The following is a 21,581-nucleotide window of genomic DNA, read 5'->3' as shown; positions in this document are numbered from 1 at the left end:
TTTTAATTTCCAAATGCAATTGGTTCGAGCGACCAAACCTCAGGATTCAATTGACCTAATGGCTCGGTTCAAGCGACCATAGCTTAGAGTTAAGTTGACCAAATGGCTACTGCCACTTTGATAATTCTTGTTTTAATGGGTTCAAGCGACCGAACATTCAGTTCAGTCGACCAAAGTATTCGCGATAAGTTTCGCAACGGTAGAAAATCTCTGAGATTCTCAAATATTAAGTCAATAAAACACGAGCGGCGGTTATAATTCAAACATTGATATAAATAACTAACCAACCCTAAACATATTTTAGACACTGATTATAGAATATCAATTGAGATTAACGTCTTTCTTTGTTGAAAGTTTTTCAAAGTTCGTTTCTCAAACTCATTGCTTTTCAAAAAATAAAAAAATCCCTAGCTAAACTCTTGAGCTTCGTTGCAATCCTCTTCTAAGAGTGTATTAAAGCTTTATTTGTGTACATATTTACTTTATTTAGAGAGTTATTCTTGTACAACTCGATTTTGTCAAAACAAACGTGTAATCATATTATCTTTTTATTTTGTATTGATTAAAATTTATTTTTACTATTTTTCTTAGTCTTTATCGTATTGATCTCAAAACTCTTCTACATATTTATGTAACTTGGGTGTTTTCTTTTAGGCAAAATAAGTACCAACTAATCAATACCATCGTAGAGAATTAAAAAAATAAATTAACAATGTAAAAATTTGGGAACATTACAAATTAGGACAAAAATGCTAATCCCATACTTGGTGCTTGACTTGAAATTTAACCTCAAATTTAAATGAAATGCAAAGATAAAATTATATTGACTTTCATTTAAATCCATACAAATTTAAATCAAAAACTAAAAATTCTTATTCTTGATCATAACCTAACAAATTAATAATGTGTAGACATTATACAAGCATTAAAAAAGGAAGTCAAAGAGTGAATTTGGATAAAATATAATACAAAATTATATTTTTGTCCAAATCGACATATATCCAAATCCAAATTCTGAAATCCATACAACTGTCTAATGTGGCTAATGGCATCAGTAACTTATAATGTTACAAAACATACTCCAGATTATAAACAGCTGTATCTATAAAGCACATAAATAAGTCACTCTTAAGCATTAATGCAGGACAAGTTCTGGGTTTATTTACAGCAGGGAGCAGAGAACATCTGAAACACTCACACAAGCTAATGTAAGAGTATCTCTAACATAAGCTAATCCTAGTCCGCGTACCACAAATGTCGGATAGCATGCCACTGAATGTGACTGTCCGGTCGAGGGGCACGACCTGCTCGATGCATATGAGCTGAGATAATTGCAATTCCCAGGACTAATAACAGAAATATGCATGCTGGTACATACAGCATATGAACCTGCACGAAACCAGTCATAATAGTCATACTTCTGGTGGGGTAAACACGCTGCGCAATATATCATTTGATAAAATAGCAAAGGATCATCCATGAAATAATTCCATGGGTATCGCATCACAAATTTAAAGAGGCTTCTGCTCATGAAGATAATGAGGACAAGATAACCAAATACGTTCAAGTTATAAGAAACTTATTTTATGACTAGCAGAAAAGATTGACAGAATGCTGGGTATTCCATAAACATGTCCATAAAACGAGCAAAACAAAAAACGAAGAAATTCAGATGGATGAGTGGATACTGGCCAAACAAGAAGAGACATAATAAAGAAATAAACGATTTAGAGGAAAAAAGGCAGCACCAATTGAGAACACTGCAAGAGAAACATTCAGTATGGTTTGCAGTTAGGGTGAGCATAATTCGGTTAAAACTAAATTAACCGAGTACATTCGGCCGGTTTGATTCGGTTAAAAATTTATTTAATTTGATTCAGTTTTTATTTTCATTGAATTCCAGTTTTCAATTTTCAATTCGATTTTTGAGTTCGATTAATCGAAATAACCGAATACTATAAATTAATAATAAATAATTATATGTATTATAAATTAAAATATTTTATATATTATATATATACTAAAAGTTTATATATATAATTATATTATATATATTAAAATTTTATTTTTTACATATATTAAAATATTAAATTGGTTAAACACAGTTAACCAATTTAACTAAAATTCAGTCTGGTCGGTTTTGAATTTGGTTAATATGGAATTTCGGATCAGTTCGGTTAATGAGATTTTTTAACCAAAATTTTTTTATTAATTCGGCTAATTACCCAACCGACCCCTATTTGCTGTTACTGGCACGTAAACAAGAGATTGAAGCAGTTAAGGGCAATCATGGGTTGAGACAGTGATTGGTGCAATGTACTTCCTTGTGGATGCAAGCATGTATATAATTGGGACCATGATAAGTTTGCCAATATATTATGCATAACTCATAATTGGGCAATCCTACTAATCCCAAAGACAACTAAAGGGGCGGCAAAGTGGTGAATAAAACCAATTTTAGGACGAGGAATTATTTAGCACTCTTGCTTATAGAGGAACTAAATGAGGAAACCTTTTTGTGGGACGGGCATATGAATAACTGCAGAGATGCATGAACATGCACATGTACTTTCCTACACCTCCAACACACCCACCCAGAAACACGCACCAAAATCATTTGGACTCTTGTTAATAGAGGGAGGAACTAAACAAGGAAACCTTTTCGTGGGATGGCCATATGAATAACTGCAGAGATGCATGAACATGCACATGCGCTTTCCTACACCCCCAACACACCCACCCAAACACACAGACGCACCAAAGTCATTTGAAATGGAGCATATAAGAGGCACAATATTTAAGATAAGGAATAAAATTGAACATATGCTCAGCAGTAGTGTACAGTTGCATAGCCTTCAAAACAATTATATTCAACTCAGGCTGTGTTCAACCGACAATTATTCCAAAAACTTTAAAGCTATTAGGATTTAGGGGTCAGGCCTAACCATGATCATCCAGCTATCTATCTAAACCCCCTTCACATGCTACCTTGTCTTGCACATGGAGAGGTAAGTACAGATTGAACCAGAACATAGAAAAAGAACACAACAGAGTGTACCATACAAAACATAAGGGAGGAAGAAACAAAATACATGACTTGAATCCAGAGCCTGTTGAAACTGAGGCTCTGATACCATGCTTATGGCATGAGCGAGAGAGAGAGAGAGAGATCTAGAGAGACAGAGATCTTACAAATCTTAAGCTATTAGTTCACCACTTAACTTGAAAGCTTAGGTTGTTACACCATGAGCCAACAATGTATATTAAGCCTAAACACTTCCCTACTGGAATGGCCCCAATCACACAAAGAGGTAAACAAACAATAAATAACAACATCCACCTTAGAATAATTTAACAAATAAAAAAAAAATGTTAGACTACAACAATTGAATCCAAGACCTTATGGCAACCAAATATGTCGAGTAGTCAAGAAAATAAAAGATAGATGCTGGCTACAAGAATTGAACACAAGAACTCCTACCAAGAACTCTCAAATACCATGTTAGAAACTTGAATCACGTAGAATGTACATTCATTTAACATGTTCATGCTACTTTTTTTCTCCCCCCCTTCTTTCCTCCAAGAAGGATTTCTCATAAATTCCAAATTTAAAAAAAAAAACAACAAAAAAAAAAATCCAAAATTAAATTTAAATGCTTTCGCTTTGGGGAGAGGAGAGTTTGAGTGGAATTGTAAAATGCAATGCAAGTAAATATTGCAAGGAAGACTGCACCTTATCCATGATCCAGTTCTTACAAGGAAGATTCCTGTCAGCATGCTCGAGGGAATAACGTAACATATCAACTATAGCCAACTTAGTTGCAAGATCAGAGCTTTCTGCAAGCACAATGGTGTATTGGTCCCTTACATATAATCAACAAACTAAATTTGACAGCAGAAGAAAGAGCTAGTTTTCAGTAGAATGACCTGGGATGTCAAAAATTTGTTTTGCTGGTGGTACACCCAACGACTCTCCTAAATGGAGACGGACACGAGCACGGTCAGAAAGTGAAATTAGATCAGTGTGGGTGATGACAACAACAGGCTTGTCATCTGCAACACCAGGACAACAAAAGCATTGAGCCACCATTCAACAAAGAAAATGAAGTGATTGATAAGGAAAATAAAAAACAACAAAAAAGAAATATCTTTTTTTGCAGAATGTTTGGCCAAGTCTCGAGCATTCTTGCCATACCCATCATCAATATCACAATGACAAACAATGATCCCCCTCAATATAACTCTAGTGTTTTACTCATATAACACTAAAAAATAGTTATTCTAGAATCTTGAACTGTAAAAATATAGAGCATTCCAAAATTGTGTTCAAATTAACATGACATCCCATACAAGAGTTTAACTAGAAGCTTCTTCCAAACACACTCTTTAAGGAAACAAAATTCAAAAATTAAGTTCAGTACTAATCAACCCAAAAATAAAAAGAAGGATTAAAATAGAAAATATTTAAGAAGATAAACTAAGATTCCTACAGAGTTCAAATCTTATTTAATATTGATCTAATTGATGCCTTTGACAAGTTCCTGATGCAATAATCATGTTGAGATACCATCATGCAAACATTGACCGCGCATGAGGTGCATGACATGAATAATTTACCACAGAATTTTCAATTATAATATCTAGTCATCAGAAGTAGGTTTAAATGAACATTTTCCCCCCTACCCTCCTGCTTAAGAATGAAAATTACAAAATTCATTCAAGGCCACATTCCTTATTACATGCTACGATATAATTGGGAAGTGAAATTGAAGAAGTAAATTAAAATCTAGAATTGCACTAGGTACATTGAGAGTTTATGTATTTCAAAAAACATGAACTGAACTTCTCTTGCAATAAATTGCAGTGTTTTCATTTTAGAGTTTGTTTATCAGGCTGTCAGTCAGATTGACTTTCTGTAAAGATGATGCGTTGAGCTACAATGAATTAAATTGCTAAGCTTTCCAAAAGAACCAAACCAGCCCCACCCCAGTGGAAGGCAGTCAAATATAACAGAGAGAGAGAGAGAGAAGAAGAAGAAGAAGAAGAAGAAGAAGAAGAAGAAGAAGGGGAAAAAAAAAGAGGCAAATTTTCTGGCAATCATATTATCAAATATTGGTTCACCAGATGCAGTTATTTATCCATTAGAATCATTCAACCACCAAATCTTAGTATTGAGAATTGATATATGGTGTGCAACGATGTTAGCTGGCCCTGCAATCTAATAGTAGTCAAGTGGTTGGTTGCTCACATTTATCATCTATTTCTTAAAAATTATCTTATCCCTAGAATGGATGTCATACGCTGTTTATTTCTCCACATGCACAGTGACACGGGGGAGAGTGTGAAGGATTAATATACATTGTTGGTCCTCAATCTAAAAACTTAAATCTTTTTGGTCAAGTGCTGATAAAAGTTTGGTTTCAAGGTCTAATTATCGTGGCATAAATGTGTACTAATAAAGAAAAAATCATGGCATAAATATGTACATGCATGAAGGAACATATAATAAATGCCTGGCTAAAAAATTTGAAAACATTTTTTTATTTTCAGCTGCCTCCATATTGCTAAGGTCTTTTCTATTGTGATCTGGGTGTCTCAAGGCCCTTCCTTTCAGCTGCAAAAGGAGTAAAGAAGCACTTTCTTCTTTAGTATATGTAGAAACATATAATAAACATATGTATTTAGTATATGTAGAAACATATAATAAATGCCTGGCTAAAAATTTGAAAACATTTTTTTTATTTTCAGCTGCCTCCATATTGCTAAGGTCTTTTCCATTGTGATCTGGGTGTCTCAAGGCCCTTCCTTTCAGTTGCAAGAGTAAAGAAGCACTTGTTCTTAAAATACATTGGGATCATCATTAATTCAAAAGTATCAGGTATCTAAAATTGGCATGGGGAGTATCATAAATGAATCCATGGAGTTCTAATGTGTAAGAAGAGACTAAATTTTGATATTTAACACATTTTAAAGGACTCATCATTTTTTCAATAAAAAATTTTAATGTTTCAGTGAACACATGTATATATAGCTGGCTTTGCTCAGAAGGAAGAAGTGAGGAGATCTTTGAAATTACATTTGGATCAAAGAGAAAACTCAACACAAGATCAAACCTCAATGGCTCCCAACATGCATCTATTGTACTTGAATGCATAGACAAAGTGCAGGCTCACCATTTACCAAATGGGGATACCAAATATTTGAACTTTAAACCTGAAGGTAAAGAAAGCCTCCATACCATATTGAAGAACCATTCAACCAAAAAGCATAAGCACTTGAGGCTCAAGAATAGGTGTAGCTATCTAACAAATATCATGCTTTTCCTTTTGGGCTCAGGCAGCTCAAAATATTCTTTTTTCAGATTCCCCTTGCGGAAGACTCATTAAATGTATTTGAACATTTGAATGTTAGAATTCGTCTGTTTTGTGAGACAATGATGTGAAATTAATCATTTATTTTATATAGATAACCAGACTTTAATAGTAAACAGGCAAGCACGTAGAGGGAGAAGATTGATGTGAAATTATCGAAAGTGGAAATATACATTGAAATCTATTCAAATCTCATATTTTCTACCAGAAGCTTAATTTGTCAAATATTTCCACATAAAACAGAATAGACATTAATGCAAAAATTTTGAATTTTTTGTAATACAAAACATTGACATAATAACTGAGGACATTAATTCCTCTTTAAGCCCTAGGAGAGTGCGACCTAGAACACAGAGTCGGCATGATGGTGATGGTGAAAGCCAGGCAGGAGTTCAGAAACGGAAATTCCCAAAATAACCTCTGACCAGAATCATCTCAAGATCACCATAAAGTATATTTGTGCTAAATACAAAACCTAATGCACAAGGCTCCGATGCCATATTGGGGTACAGAAAGGGCAAGATGCAAGCAGCTTTAGCTCCATATTTGCAGGAGATTGTTTCCACAACTTGAACCAGGTTGGTGGTGTACCACCCTCACTGTTGGCCCAAAAATTGCCCACAATATACATATAAATTATAAAGAGCATATTTTCTAAATTTTAAATTAGAAATTTATCATTATTTAATATTATAGACTAGTTATTATACAGTGATATTTACTTCCCTCCTAGACAAGGATATAACCATCAATAAAAGCTACATGTTAGGGTTAATACAAAAAAAAAATCAAAACATAAGAATTGTGCTTGGGGGCGTGGAGTTAAAGTCTCTAATTTGGGGTGACGTGAATTTAAACAAAAATGCAATGCAAATTTATATTGAAATTTGTTGAATTGTACACAAGTCCAAATACAAGGTTTGCACTCTGTGACCCCAACCAGAGTGTTAAAGATTTTACAAAACTGCAATAGGGTAAACTTTAACCAGTTCCAGAAAAATGTCTGAAAATGAAACCTTCTTTTACTCCGTGTCTTACACACACACACACACACTAACACACAAGTGGAAGGATGGAGGTCAGCACTAGGTTCTTCTTTACCCTACATGACTAGGCAATCCCTGATCCTTTCTTCCCAACACAGAAAAACTAAGGTATTCTTCCCACCCCAAAGCATTGTATTACTCCTTTTAACTCTCATTTGTGCCCAACAGAATCGATCAAAGAGAGGGAGCTTCATACTGTGGACACTCTAGGTGAAGAGAGGGGAAACTAGGTGGCTCAAAACCTTCTTGTTGAGTTAGATCATAATGGGGAAGTCATTATGATTGGTACACTGGGTGTAGAGGATACTAAAAATATCTTCTAGATTGAGTAGGGAAATAGACAGACTTGCTTTCACAATTAATTAGGAGGAGCATTTGAGTAATATTAGGAGTACTCAATGAAGCTTCTCTCTTGGAGTGCTTAAGGCTTAGGGTGCACTACGAGGTGTAGAAATGTTAGAGATCTAATTAATAAATTTTCCCCTAGCATCTTGTTCATCTAGGAATCTAAGGTAGTAGCCATAACTGTGCAATGCCATAGAGATTTCCTATCCTTTCCTTTGCCAAAACCCCTAAAAGTTATGGTATAAAAGGCCTTCAAAGCGTATGGACAGACCCAACTTTCACCAAATATACCAAAAAACTGATTCCAAATAGCCAACTCGAAAGGGCAATGAAGAAAGAGATGTAAACGAGTGATGCAGGGGCAGCATCAAGGTTCTGCAGCCATGGGAGAGATTAGAAGAAATAAAAGAGTGGAAGGGGAAGGGAGGAGCAAGGAGATACCAGGGGGAAGACTCATGTTCAATTCCAATTAAAATTCATCAACTGCCTACATCATGGCTTTCACACACTATTTATAAGAAAGCATCTAAACAAATAAAATTACACACATGCCCCTAGAATACACAGCTACTACAAACAAACCCCCAACATAAATAATCCTAACACAAGCAAACTAAACACACACAAACAACTAAGCACATTAGGGTTTCGGACCCAATAAACCATTCACCATGTTCTTTGACATAAGCCTCCTAACTGTGTTGAAATGATCCATCCAAATAGCCGCTTCTCGTCCTACATCAACAAGGCTCTTCACTCCTCATGCAAAGGACACAAATGTCAAGGGACAAGGCCTTATTAGGTCTTTCTCTTCTAAAGTAAATCAATGGTATTAGTTCTTTCAAATATCGCATTCCAAATAAAAGCTTCTATTTTTTAGGGAGATTTAGCTTTCCAAATTGAAGGATACAGAGCAAAAGGATCCGTAGTAGAATCACAAGTCAAGTAGGTGAAAAAAGATTTATAAGAGAACTCCCCAGAAAGATCTAAACTCCAAACCCTATTCTCACTCCCCAAAAGAACATGAAAAGAATCAACCAAACTAGTCAAAAGAACCATCTCACCAATCTCTCCCTCATTTAGATTTCTCCCCAAATGGAAGTTCCAAGAATGCCCATCTTCTTTCAAAAGAAGAAAAGCAAAAATCGGGGTGTCATGAAGATCTGATAAATGAAAAAGACAAGAGAAAGTACCAGCCAAAGGCATCTCCCCACCCAATGATCCTCCCAAAAGCGAATATGCTCCCCATTACCCACTGTATAATGCACTTTATGAAGGAAATAATCATAAATATAAGATATAAACTTCCAAAGACTCGAATAAGTAATGTTAATTCCCACTTTAGCATCCCACCCAAAAATTTACTGCGAAGTACCTTATGCCAAAGAGAATTAGGTTCTAAAGAAAAGCGCCATAACCATTTCCCCACCAAAAACAAGTTTTTGGACAACACATTACCAAGACCCAAGCCTCACACCCTTTTAGGCCACCTAGTGAGTTACCTCCCATAAGAGACATTCAACATGTCATTGACCTTGGTCCTGATTCATCTCTGCCTAATTTACCACATTATAGAATGAACCCAAGAGAACATGAGGAGTTGATGAAACAAGTGAATGAACTAAGAGAAAAGGGTTTTATTCAGGAGAGCATGAGTCCATGTGCCTGCCCTACTCTCCTTACTCCCAAAAAGCATGACACTTGGAGGATGTGCATCGATAGTAGACCAATCAACAAGATCACTATGAAGTATAGGTTTCCTATACCTACAGACTAGATGATATGCTTGATCAGATGGTAGGATCCAAGAATTTTTCAAAGATAGGCCTTAAAAGTGGATACCATCATATTAGGATCAGACCGGGAGATGAGTGGAAAACTGCCTTCAAGACAAAGGTTGGGTTATATAAGTGGTTAGTCATGTCATTTGGGCTAACTAACGCACAGAGCACTTTCATGAGAGTTATGACTCAAATATTAAGGCCTTTCATTGGACACTTCCTCGTAGTCTACTTTGATGATATAATGATCTATAGCCAAACTAGGAAGGAGCACCTTGTAAATTTGAGGAGAGTGTTCGAGGTTTTGAGGGAGCAGAAGTTGTATGGCAATTTAAAGAAGTGCACTTTCATGACTACACACATCATCTTCCTTGGTTTTGTTGCGTCTGAGCATGGCATTACTGTTGACCTCGATAAGGTCAAATCCATTAGAGATTGGCCTACTCTGCGGAACATAAATGATGTGAGGAGTTTTCACGGGTTAGCCACATTTTACAGGAGGTTAATTAGGAACTTTAGCACCATCATGGCCCCCATTACAAACTGCGTCAAGAAAGGAGAATTTACATGGTCGAAATCTACGACACAAGCCTTTTTGGATATAAAAGATTTGATGACTAAGGTGCCATTGCTACACCTCCCAAATTTTTAGAAATTATTTAAGGTTGCATGTGACGCCTCAGGTGTAGGCATTGGAGGAGTACTTAGTCAGGAGGGGCACCCCATAGCCTTCTTTAGTAAGAAGTTGAATGAGGCAAAACAACTATATTCTACCTATGGCGGGAATTTTATGATGTTGTAGAATCACTGCGACACTGGAGACACTACCTCCTTCCTCAAGAGTTTGTCTTGTTCTCAGACCACCAGGCCCTTAGGCATTTACATACTCAGAAGAAGCTAGGACATAGACGTATGGAATGGATCGAGTACATTTAGCAATACACCTTTGAGCTCAAACACCGAGCTAATGTTGAGAACAAGGCTGCTGATGCTTTGAGCCGAGTTGTAGCCACCATACAAACTCTTCTAGAGAAAGTTGTTGGCCTCGATAGCATCAAGCAACAGTACTCTTAATGTAAAGACTTCTGTGAAATCTTTTCTGATTTGTTGCAGAGAGTTCCTAAATCTCACCCAGACTTTGTAATTCATGGTGGATTTATTTTTAAAGCGGATAAACTATGTATCCCATCCACATCTCTACGTGACCAGCTGATTTGGGAATTACATGCTAGAGGTACTGCGGGTCGCTTCGGTAGAGATAAGATCATAGCTATGATTGAGGATAGGTTCTACTGGCCTAGTTTGAAGAGAGATGTAGCTAGGATTGTCAGACAACGAAGGGTAGGAAACAGAACTCAGGATTGCATACCCCTTTGCCCGTGCCACACATCCCATTGCAAGATATCAGTATGGACTTTGTGTTAGGTCTCCCTAGGACTGCTAGGTGAAATGATTCAATGTTTGTTGTTGTGAACGGATTTTCAAAAATGTCACATTTTATTCCATGCAATAAAACATATGATGCCTACAGGAATGCCAACTATAATTTTCAGGGAAGTAGTGAGACTTCATGGTCTTCCCAAAACCATTGTTTCTAATAGGGATGTGAAGTTTGTGAGCTATTTTTGGAAAGCCTCATGGACATTACTAGGTACCAAGCTCAAATTTTCTAGTGCTCATCACCCACATACTGATGGGCAAACTGAAGTGGTAAATAAGAGGTTTGACAGGTGAGAACATCACAGCTTGGGACTTATGCCTTCCTATGGCCGAGTTTGCAATCAATAGTTCAGTGAATAGGACCATAGGATTTAGCCCATTTCAGGTTGTTACGGGATATAGTCCTAGGAAGCCTGTAAATCTCATTCCATTACCACCTAAGTCTAGAGTGAGTGAGCAAGCCGATACATTTGCAAAGCACATACATGATTTACATTCTCATGTAAGAATTAAAATTAATTCAAGCAATGAGCATTATAAATCTATGGCTGATGTACATCGCAGGTTGCAAGAATTTTCATAAGGTGATGTGGTTATGGTTCAAATTCACCCCAAAAGGTAAGAAAGCTTCATGCCAAAAAATGGGACCATTCAAAGTTCTCAAGAAAATAAGTTCTAATGCTTACATGTTAGATATTCCTGATGATTTTGGTATAAGCAGTGTATTTAATGTTGAAAATCTAACACCTTTTTTGGAAGCTAATTCTTTTGCAGAACCTAGCCTACTAACCCTACAGATGAACCTACTCCATTCGTAACTCTAGTTGCACCAAAAAAGCCAAATTTACCTTTACCACCACCATTAGTCCCATCAAAGAAAATTTAGCAAATTGGACACATTCTGGATGTTAAAACAACAAACACACGAGCTGGAATGTACCAAAAGTTTCTGGTCAAATGGAAAGGAAAGCCACTACCAGAATGCAATTGGATTATGAAAGATGATGTCCTTCGTCTCAACCTGGAGCTGTACACAGAGTACTTTCGACATAATTCTTCAAAGGAGAATTCGTTTTGGTTGGGGAGAGATGATGGGGATCAACATGCACCTCGAGTATCTTTCGCGAATATTGTGACACGTGGGCCACCACCCGAAGTCCACCATTAGATGTGAACTCTATTTACAGCAATTGAAGCTTCTCTCGGAAGCTAGCTTGGAAAGAGGATGACAACTTGCAAGTTAAAAGAGTCTTGGTGTTTCAAGAAGCATGGCAACTTGCAAGTCAAAGAGTCTTGTTTTTTTCAAGAAGCATTTATTTCATTTTAAGCTCCTACACTCCACTATCTTAATTATTCTAGTTCCTAGGCACCTATTTCCTATGACAAACTATTTCCTAGGAACCTCATTACCTATGTTTTAAACGTTTTATTTTACTTTGGTATTTTCTTTAATCTCTAAAGAAGCCATGCGCAAGTTATGCACATGCTCATGTAAGGCTATAAAATATGTCATCGATTGTATTGTAAAAGGGATCTTTGCATTATCAATTAAAAAAGGAAGCATTTGCTTAAACTTTTGAATCTTGTTTCTCTCTTTGTGAGTGAGTAGTGTGAGGCTACATTCCGTCTCCCCGAAGATTGGGTGGTGAGAGACCACGACAACATGAACGTTATCATCAACACTACACACCCACTCCTCTTTCATAGCTCACAGCCACAACCTTCCTCAAGCTTCATTCTTGTCTCAAGATTCCTAAGGATCAACAAGCTTGTTCATGGTGTGATCGAGTACTCGTGTGTCTTGGTGTTCATCATTTCGAACCTTTTGGTAAGCTCGTTTTAATTCTTTGTTTGTGACCATCTAAAACAGCCCCTAAAGGTACCTTGTAAGCCTTGAAACTCTACCCGAATCTTTGATTGAAAAACCTTGTTCATTTTCTTTGAATCTTCCTAGATTTTCAACATGAACATGCTTGCTAGTACCGTGCTTAGGGATATTTGATTTGTATGTTAGGACTTGTGATCTAAGACTTTTAATATAACATCTTTCAAGTGAACTTGATTACTTGAATGAAATGATCAACTAAGGGCTTTTAACCATATCATATACGTTTTCAAAATCTCCACAACTTGTGATCATTAGAATATGTTTGTGATGTTCATGCTTGGTTAATTCAATTCTTCCCATAGATTCTGATATTGTGTGTGCTACAGAAAGGGACAATCGTAGGGCTAAGGCTACTTAGAACCGTCCTACATCATTCAAGAACCAGAGGGCAATGATAAAAAATACTTTAGGGAGTACTTCTTGAGTAGGGGTGGGAAAAGTATCTTCCCATTCAGGGGTAAATAAAAACCAATCAATCCTAGTAGCCGCTGTCCTATTGCAATCTGCAAACCAAGTAAATTGGGCATTTTAGGGTGAAATATCCCTCAAATCACACACCCCAATCAAAGGATCGAAACCGCTCATGCTTGAGGTGATTCTGGAAGCTCCCAACTTCTCATTAGTGGACCTAATAGCATTAAAATCACCCCCCAAAACACTAATGGGGAGAACACATTCCAAAAATTGCAGCTAATTCATGTCAATGAAACAGAAAACAGCAAAGCAAAAGATTTCTTTCCTTCAGCCCACAATTATTTCCTTATTTTTCAATTCATTATTTTGTACAGTTAGCACATATTTAGTTTACATGTATAGGGCTTGACAGATTATAGTTTACATGTATAGGGCTAGAATCATGCTAGAACATTATTTACTTTCCATGTATAGCATTCTAGTAAAGTCTATATAATATACAGAAATCAAGGCCAAACCATTCGGCCATTCACACAATACTTTGACATGGTATCAGAGCCAGCTGACTGCTAAGTTTTTTTCCCTTTCGAATTTTTTTGTCTTCTCGGTTCCAAAGGTGTCTCTCGTTTCTGTGGCTGTAGTGGTTTTTTTTCTCTTCAGGAATTTTTTGTTCTCTATTCTTTCGGTACTTCTGTGGCTGAGTGGCTGTCGGCACAGCAGGTTCTGGTTTGCCATTTATTTTAGTGCAAGCAACAGCTTTCTGTTGCTGTTCCTGGTGCTTCTCTGTCTCGGCACAGCAGGTTTCTATCCTTGTGATTCTCGGCAAGCAAGCAACAGCTATCTGTGGCTATTTGTGATTCTCAGCAAGCAGGCAACATCTTATTTGTCAAATGTTTAGTTGATTTCCTGTTGGATTTGGTCTATGCTTTATGTTATTTATCTTTTGTTTGTTTTGTTGCGTGATATTTGGTTTGTAGGTCTTTGTTTTGTTTTGATTTGTTTGGTTTGAAATCTTTTTTTTTTGCTGGATGTTGGTGTTGTTATTTGGGAGGCCTTTAAAGGTTTGTCTTTTGCCCCTCCCTTTAAATATCTTGTAATCACGGTATTCCTCCGCCAAAAGTGAGGGTTTATCAATAAATAAATGGAGGTCTCGCCCTTCTTTTAAAAAAAAAAAAAAAAGTACTTCTCCATCTCAGCACAGCAGGTTTCTGTCCTTGTGATTCTTGGCACAAGAAGTTTTTTTTTTGGTTCAAGATTTATTTTTTAGCACAGGCAGGTTGTTCTTGATTTTCTTTGTACCTGCGTTGTTTATTTTTTGGGCTTCTAGATTTTCTGGTGGTCTTTTTCTTTCGGCACATTCTATTTATTTTTTGGGCTTCTCGACTTTCTCCTTTATTTAGCATGGACTCCGCACCCGTGTGCACCAAGTTTACAAGCAACAATTATTCTACGTGGACTTTTTAATTTGAACCTTTCCCGAAGGGAAAAGATCTTTGGGGTCATATTGATGGCACGGATTGTGCACCCAATCCTGATAAATCCAAGGAGTTAGCGGCTTGTACTTCATGGGCTGTGCTTGGTGCCAAGGATTCAGCGGCTCGTCCTTCATGGGCTGTGCTTGATGCTCGGATTATGCCTTGGCTTCTTGGCTCGATTGAGCCACATATTGTCCCCAACTTGCGACCTTATCGCACAACTCAATCCATGTGGACTCATTTAAAAACAGTATATTATCAAGATAACGGTGCCAGTCGTTTTCAGTTAGAGCATGCGATTGCCATGTTTTAACATGACAATCGTTCCATCCAAGACTATTATTTGAGGTTTTTGACTCTTTGGAACAAATATTCTAATCTGGTTACTACAGATGTTCTTGTTGCCTCTTTTCCCATTATTCAAAGTCTTCACGAGACTAGTCGTCATGATCATTTTCTTATGAAACTCCGCCCCGAGTATGAATCTGTTCACTCGTCTCTACTGCATCACACTCCTATTCCTTCTCTTGATGTTTCCTTTGGTGAGTTACTTCGTGAAGAACAACGACTTAGTACTCAAGTTACTCTGGCACAATCTCATGGTAGTTCAAGGTCTGTCCCTGTGGCTTATGCTGCTTAACGACGAGGACCGCCTACGCATTCTAGCACCTTGCAATGTTTTTGCTTCAAAGAATTTGGGCATATCGCAGCTAATTGTTCCAAGAAATTCTGCTCTTATTGCAAGAAGAAGGGTCACATTCTCAAAGACTGTCGTATACGCCCGCAGAATCATCAGGTCTAGGCATTACAGACTTTTGTTAGTGTAACCCCCCCCCCCCCCCCCCAAGAGTGACTTTTGCAGCCCCTGGCTCTTCTTTAGGTGACTCCTCTATTCCTACACCTTCTACAGCGAATTACTGCACACCCAAAATGGTGCAACACATGCTAATTACGGCATTATCAACAATGGGGGCTCCAAGGTAATAATTCTACTAAACTCTAGTGTGTGGACTCGGGTGCCTCTAATCACATGATGAATAATCCCACTACCCTGTGTCAGGTTCGGCCCTACGCTGGTCAATCTGCTATTCAGACTTCCAATGGAAGTTCTTTGCCAATAACCGCTGTTGGAGATGCCTCTTCTAAGTTCATTGATGTGTTTCTTGCTCCTCAACTTTCCACGAATCTTATTTCTGTTGGTCAATTAGTTGATAACAATTGTGTTTTGTTTACTAATGATCGGGAAGATTTTTTTACAAATGTTACTTAAGAAGTTCTGGTTAATCTAGTTTTGGACTATTCTCCGACGTTGTTGGATGCTAACCCCATGAATTGGGGCTCTATTCTATTTAGATATGGAAATATGTGGCTGAGCACCCTTTGTTCAAGAAGTCCATTATTAGTTCGTGGAGAGAGGGTAGTGTTCAAGGGTGTGTAGGGTTAAAATTTATGAAAAAGTTGAAGTTTGTGAAAAGCTAATTGATAATGGAATGAAAATGTTTTTGGTGATTTAAAAGACCAAAAAAAAAAAAATGTGATTCTGTATAAGATTGAAAACATGGATGGGTGGGAGGAGTTTGGTCTAGCTAGTGAGGAGGATAGGATTAGGAGGGGTCACCTTAGTAATTATTTGGATTTGATCCTATTTTGAGGGGGCATTAGTTGAAGGTAGAAGTCTAGGGGTTGAGCGGGTGAAGGAGGGGACGTAATACCAAATTGTTCCATTGGGTGGCCAACAAGAGGAATAGAAGTTCTATTGAAGAATTGGACTAAGGCATGGTGCATGACTCCAAACATATTAGGAAGGAGATTACGCCATTATGAACTTTTATAGGAGTTTGTATATTGAGAGTTTCAAGCATAAGCTGATTCTAGTGGGCTTCAATTGGTATCCTATTGATGAGGACTTTGCTATTTGGTTGGAAAGACCACGAGATATAGAGGAGGTGAAAGGAGCTGTGTTTGAGATGGAGAGATAAGAATCCAAGACTGGATTTTTTTCTTTTACGATATCTAGGAAGTGATTTAGGAGGATGTTATGAAGTTTTTTTGTCATGAAGTTTCATCAAAATGGAGTGGTGGAAAAGAGTGTTAATTCTACTTTTATACTCTTATTCCTAAAAGAGAGTATTCTAATAAAGTGAGAAATTTTCAGCCGATTAACTTGGTTACTAGCCTACAAAATCTTGGATGACGTTTTATCTAAAAGGATGCAACAGGTGTTTGGCGGCAAATTAATTTGGTGCCGTCTGCCTTCATTAAGGATAAACAGGTTTTAGATGATGTTTCGATCACTAATAAGCGGTGGACGATGTGAAGAGGAAGGGAGGGAGGGGTGTTTTATTTAAGTTGGATTTTGAAAAAGCCTATGACTTGTTGAGTCAAAGCTTTTTGGACCATGTTATGGCTAAGAAAGGTTTTGGGGGACCGGGAGGAGTTGGAATAAAGGGTGCTTATTCTCAGTAACTAAGTCTGACAAAGGGAGTGGTTTAAGGATTTAGAAGGGTTGAGACAAGGGGATCCCCATCTCCTTTTCTTTCCACTCTTGTTGTTGATGTGTTAAGCCAAATGAGACATGCTGAATCCTTGATGTGATTTAGGTGCTTTAGGTTGGTTGCGAGGAGGTTTTAGTTTCTCACATTCAATTTGCTAATGATACTCTTCTTTTCCTTGAGGACAATGTTGGGATGTCCGAAAGGTTTTAACTTAAAATTTTTTAGAAAATTTCGGTATTGAAGATCACATGTCTAAGAGTGGGGTTGCGGTATGAATATAGGCAAGGTTGATCTAGAATATTTTTCTACCTTAGCTGATTATACTATTTTAGATTGGCGTCTTGCTTCTTTGAGTCTCCCTCTCGATGGAAATCCTAATTCTTCTACTTTTTTAGGACCCGGTGGTGGAGAGAGTGGGTAGTAGATTGGAACTTTGAAAGGAGTATTCATCTTTATGGGGTCGCTTACTCTAATTGGTGTTGTTCTCCCCAACATTGAAAGGAGTGGGTAGTGAAAAGAGTGGGTAGTAGATTGAAATGTTGAAAGGGGTATTCATCTTTATGGGTCCACTTACTCTAATTGGTGTTGTTCTCTCCAGAATTCCGATTCATTTTCTTCCCTTTTTAGAGTTCTAGTGACGGTGGCTGCTGCATTGGAAAGGATTATAAGAGGTTTTTTTGTGTTTGGTTTTCAGAGAAGAGGAGAGATCATCTTGTTAGTAGGGAGAACGTTGGAAGATCTAGATTGAGGGGGGTTTGGACCTCGAGAACTTGGCGTCTAAGAACATCTCACTATCAATAAATGGTTGACATTCCCCTTGTAGGTTGATTACTTATGGCACATGGTTACTAAAAGCAAGAATGGATAACATAGGAAAGTTAGAATACTGGGGGTAGTGGCAATGCTTCTTATGCTTGCTGTTGGACATTAATTCTACCTATTATCAAGTTGGGAATGGCAACCTTATTAGGTTTTGGGAGGATAGTTCAATGGGTGTGCTTACTGATTCATGCTTTTTATTCAATGGGTGCGGTTAGTTGGAATCTTGATAGTTTATTCCCCCGTCTTTTCGACTTCTCTCCTGCATGATGCCTGATTAATGCTTTTTATTCTTTTGAGGGGGCTCTCTCTTGGCATTTTTTTTTTCTTTTTATGTTTTTTTTAATAGAAATCTCAATGAGAGGAGTTGAGGACATGACTATGTTGTTGAGAGTGCTGGAGTCTTTTGTTCCCTGAATGGGTAGTGATTCGAGGATTTGGATTGGGGATTCTTCTAGTTCATTCTACACCAAATATTTCTTTCCTACAAGTTGAAAATACCAAACCCTTATTATTTTCCTTTGAACAATTTTATTTGGAAGGCTAAGGTTCCTTTCAAAATCAGGGCTTTTTTGTGTTATGTGGACTTTGGCTCTTAATAGGCTCAATACAAAATATTTGGTGAGGAGGCCTTACAAGGCCTTAAGTCCAAATACTTGTACTCTGCTTGGGGAGAGAGACTATTAACCATCTGTTTCTCCATTGGCAGGCAGCAAGACGACTTTGGTTTTTGCTTTCTCAGTTTTTGAGGAGACTCTAGTGTTGTCTCAAACTGCTGATGCTTTCTTGTTGTTGCAGTACAAAGATTTTGGGCAGAGAGAGGGGAATAGTTTTATAAAGATGTGCAGCTTTTGGCCTTTTTTGGACACTGTGGATTGAAAGGAATGCAAGGATCATTCTTTGGGTTTCTTTCAAGGAATTTTTGTGGTGGACCTTCAGTGGGATTGGAAATGGATGCTGACATAATTTTTTTTATCAGTAAAAGAACTTCATTAAAAGGGCATTAAGGGATGCCAACCCAGATTACAGTCATCCCTACAGCAGGAGGACAAAAAAATCTAAAATTACATTATGGTCGTTCACACAATCCTACCATGCCAACTCGAAATGGCAGTAATCCACTGCTCTTTACTAGTCCAAAGCAGCATAAGAAAGTTTTAAAACACTCCACTGTTCCTTTCTTTACAAGCACACCAAAAATTGCAAGAGGGGTGAGAACAAAGCCTTTCTCTTCTCCTCTGTTGCCCGATTCCCTTCCCCTTCCCAGAGCTCCCCTCCTACCAAGCTGGCAGTAACCCACCTTTGTCCAATAATGGTTAGAGCCATATTCCAAAGATTCCTTGTCCAGGGGCAATGAAGGAGGATATGCTCAATTGATTCTGCATCAGCCATGCAAAGAGAACACCTGTTGACGATGGTCAGCCCCCTTTTCCGCAGATTGTCCAGGGTTAAGATCTTTTCATGTGTTGCCTCCCAAGCAATAAAAGCTACCTATGTAGGGGGAGCTGTATGCCAAATGTGAATCCAAAGGGAATTGTTATGGTTTGTTTCCACTGTTGAGAGATTCCATAGAAGGATCTGACTAAGAAGACCCCATTTTTGTCTATGATCCACTTTGGTTGATTGGGAATATTTTGTGTTGGAAGTTGTAGGGGGAGGGTCGTCATAGTGTATGCAGCCTTACGAAAGGCGGTTTTCTTGGACTCAAACCCATGATCAACTGATCACAATAGAGCAACCGTACTGCTAATCCAAGGCCCGCCCTTGTTGGAAGTTGTAGAGATGGCTATGAAATTGATGATCTGGTGGAGTGGAGTTCCCAATTTTCAATGTTTCTGAAAAAAGGGATGTTCCAGAAGATCCCTTGTTCTGAAATTTGTAGGTGATGACTAATCAGAGCTTCCTTATCGCAGGCCAAGTTGTAGATGGCAGGAAATAGAACACTTAGGGCCTCCTAGTCATCACACACATTATGCCAAAAGTAAATGTTGTCCCCATTCCCCTTTTGAAACCTGATAAAAGGGAAGATGTCATCCCAACCTTTCTTGATGCACACCATGTGGTCCTCTGCCAGCCTGAGCAATCCATTCATTATGTTCTAACCTGTATTTGGAAACAATGATGCGCTGCCAAAGGTATTTTCCTTTCATAAATCTCCACAACCATTTCCCAATAAGTGCTTCATTGGAAGTGTGAAGGGACTTCAGCCCCAAGCCTCCCGAGCAAATAGATTGTTTTACGATGTTCCATTTGACAAGGTGGAATTCGAACTCTGCCACCACACTCCCCATAAGAAGCTCCTATAAAGTCCCTCAAGGCCTCAAGTCCCTTGGCAATTGAAGCTGGAAGAGGAAATAGGGACTTGAAATAAACAAGTAGGTCTGTCAAGTTACTTCTAGTAAGCGCATGTCCACCACCCTTAGACAAGAAATTCATTTTCCATCCAGCCAATCTTTTTTCAAATATTCCAATAATGGGGTCCCACAATCCTTGATATTTGAATTTGGCTCTAGGAGAAAGGCCCCAAGATAAATTATGGGGAAACATCCCATCTTGCATTCCAGAAGGCCAGCAAGGAAAGGCCCTCTTATGCTGTCACTGATTGGAATGATTTCACTTTTTCCAAGATTGACTTTCATGCCCGAGACAGCCTCAAACCCTGCTAAAATGGGTCGTAGATTGAGAATATGGAGGGGACCACCTTCACAGAAAATAATGGTATCATCCGCGAACAAAAGATGCCACACTTCCATGGATCTTCCATTCCTGCCCACACTGAGACCATTAATGAGCCCTCTTTTGGCAGGCTTTCTTCAGCATGAGGCTCAACAGCTCCATCACGATGATAAAAAAGATGGGAGACAAAGGATCTCCTTGTCTTAAACCTCTTCAGGAGCGAAATAAATAAGAAGGACAACCATTTATGAGCATTGAGAAGCTTAGAGTGTTGATGGATTGAGAGATCAAGCTGCACCAACGCTCCCCAAAGCTCATTTTCCTTAGAAAGTAACAGAGAAAATTTCAGTTGACATGGTCAAAGGCTTTCTCCGTGTCAAGCTTGCACACCACACCACTTTTTCCCTCCTAATAAGAATCCACAACTTCTAGCAATAAAGGCAGCATCCATGATTTGTCTTCCAACCACAAAAAGGCATCCTGGGACTGCCCAATCACTTCCAAGATGGCTCTTTTAATCCTCGTAGCGAGAACTTTGGCCAGAATCTTATAAATACTTCCCACCAAATTGATTGGATGAAAATTCTTGATGTTGACAGCCCCCATTTTCTTTGGAATTAAGATTAAAAAAACAGTATGATTACTACTCAAAATTCTTCCTGATCTAAAGAATTCCTCAAAAGTGTTGATAATGTCTTGCTTTAGAACTCTCCAGTTTGACTAAAAGAAAGACAGAGAAACCATCCAGACCAAGCGCTTTATTCCCATTGCAATCGCTAACAGCCTGAAGGAGTTCTACTTCTACAAACGTTCTCTTTAGCCACTCCGCAA

At 38.0% G+C, this 21,581-nt stretch overlaps 1 protein-coding gene across 2 annotated transcripts in view; it reads right to left on the bottom strand.

The window, feature by feature from the left end:
• Positions 1-950: 950 nt before the first annotated feature.
• Positions 951-21,581, bottom strand: part of LOC131156199 (uncharacterized) — a 38,154-nt gene continuing 17,523 nt past the window's right edge. For both annotated transcript variants that reach the window (XM_058109699.1, XM_058109700.1), the window contains 3 exons: positions 3,928-4,053; positions 3,734-3,837; positions 951-1,389 (listed from right to left, as the gene is read on the bottom strand). In XM_058109699.1, the coding sequence (XP_057965682.1) occupies positions 1,237-1,389; positions 3,734-3,837; positions 3,928-4,053 (383 nt within the window). In that variant the 3' untranslated portion in view covers positions 951-1,236. The remainder of the gene's footprint in view (positions 1,390-3,733; positions 3,838-3,927; positions 4,054-21,581) is intronic.

Source organism: Malania oleifera, chromosome 5, assembly GCF_029873635.1.
Source record: "Malania oleifera isolate guangnan ecotype guangnan chromosome 5, ASM2987363v1, whole genome shotgun sequence".
Classification (NCBI taxonomy): domain Eukaryota; kingdom Viridiplantae; phylum Streptophyta; class Magnoliopsida; order Santalales; family Ximeniaceae; genus Malania; species Malania oleifera.
The sequence above is the reverse complement of the archived record's forward strand: the minus strand, read 5'-3'. Positions and strand labels throughout refer to the sequence as shown.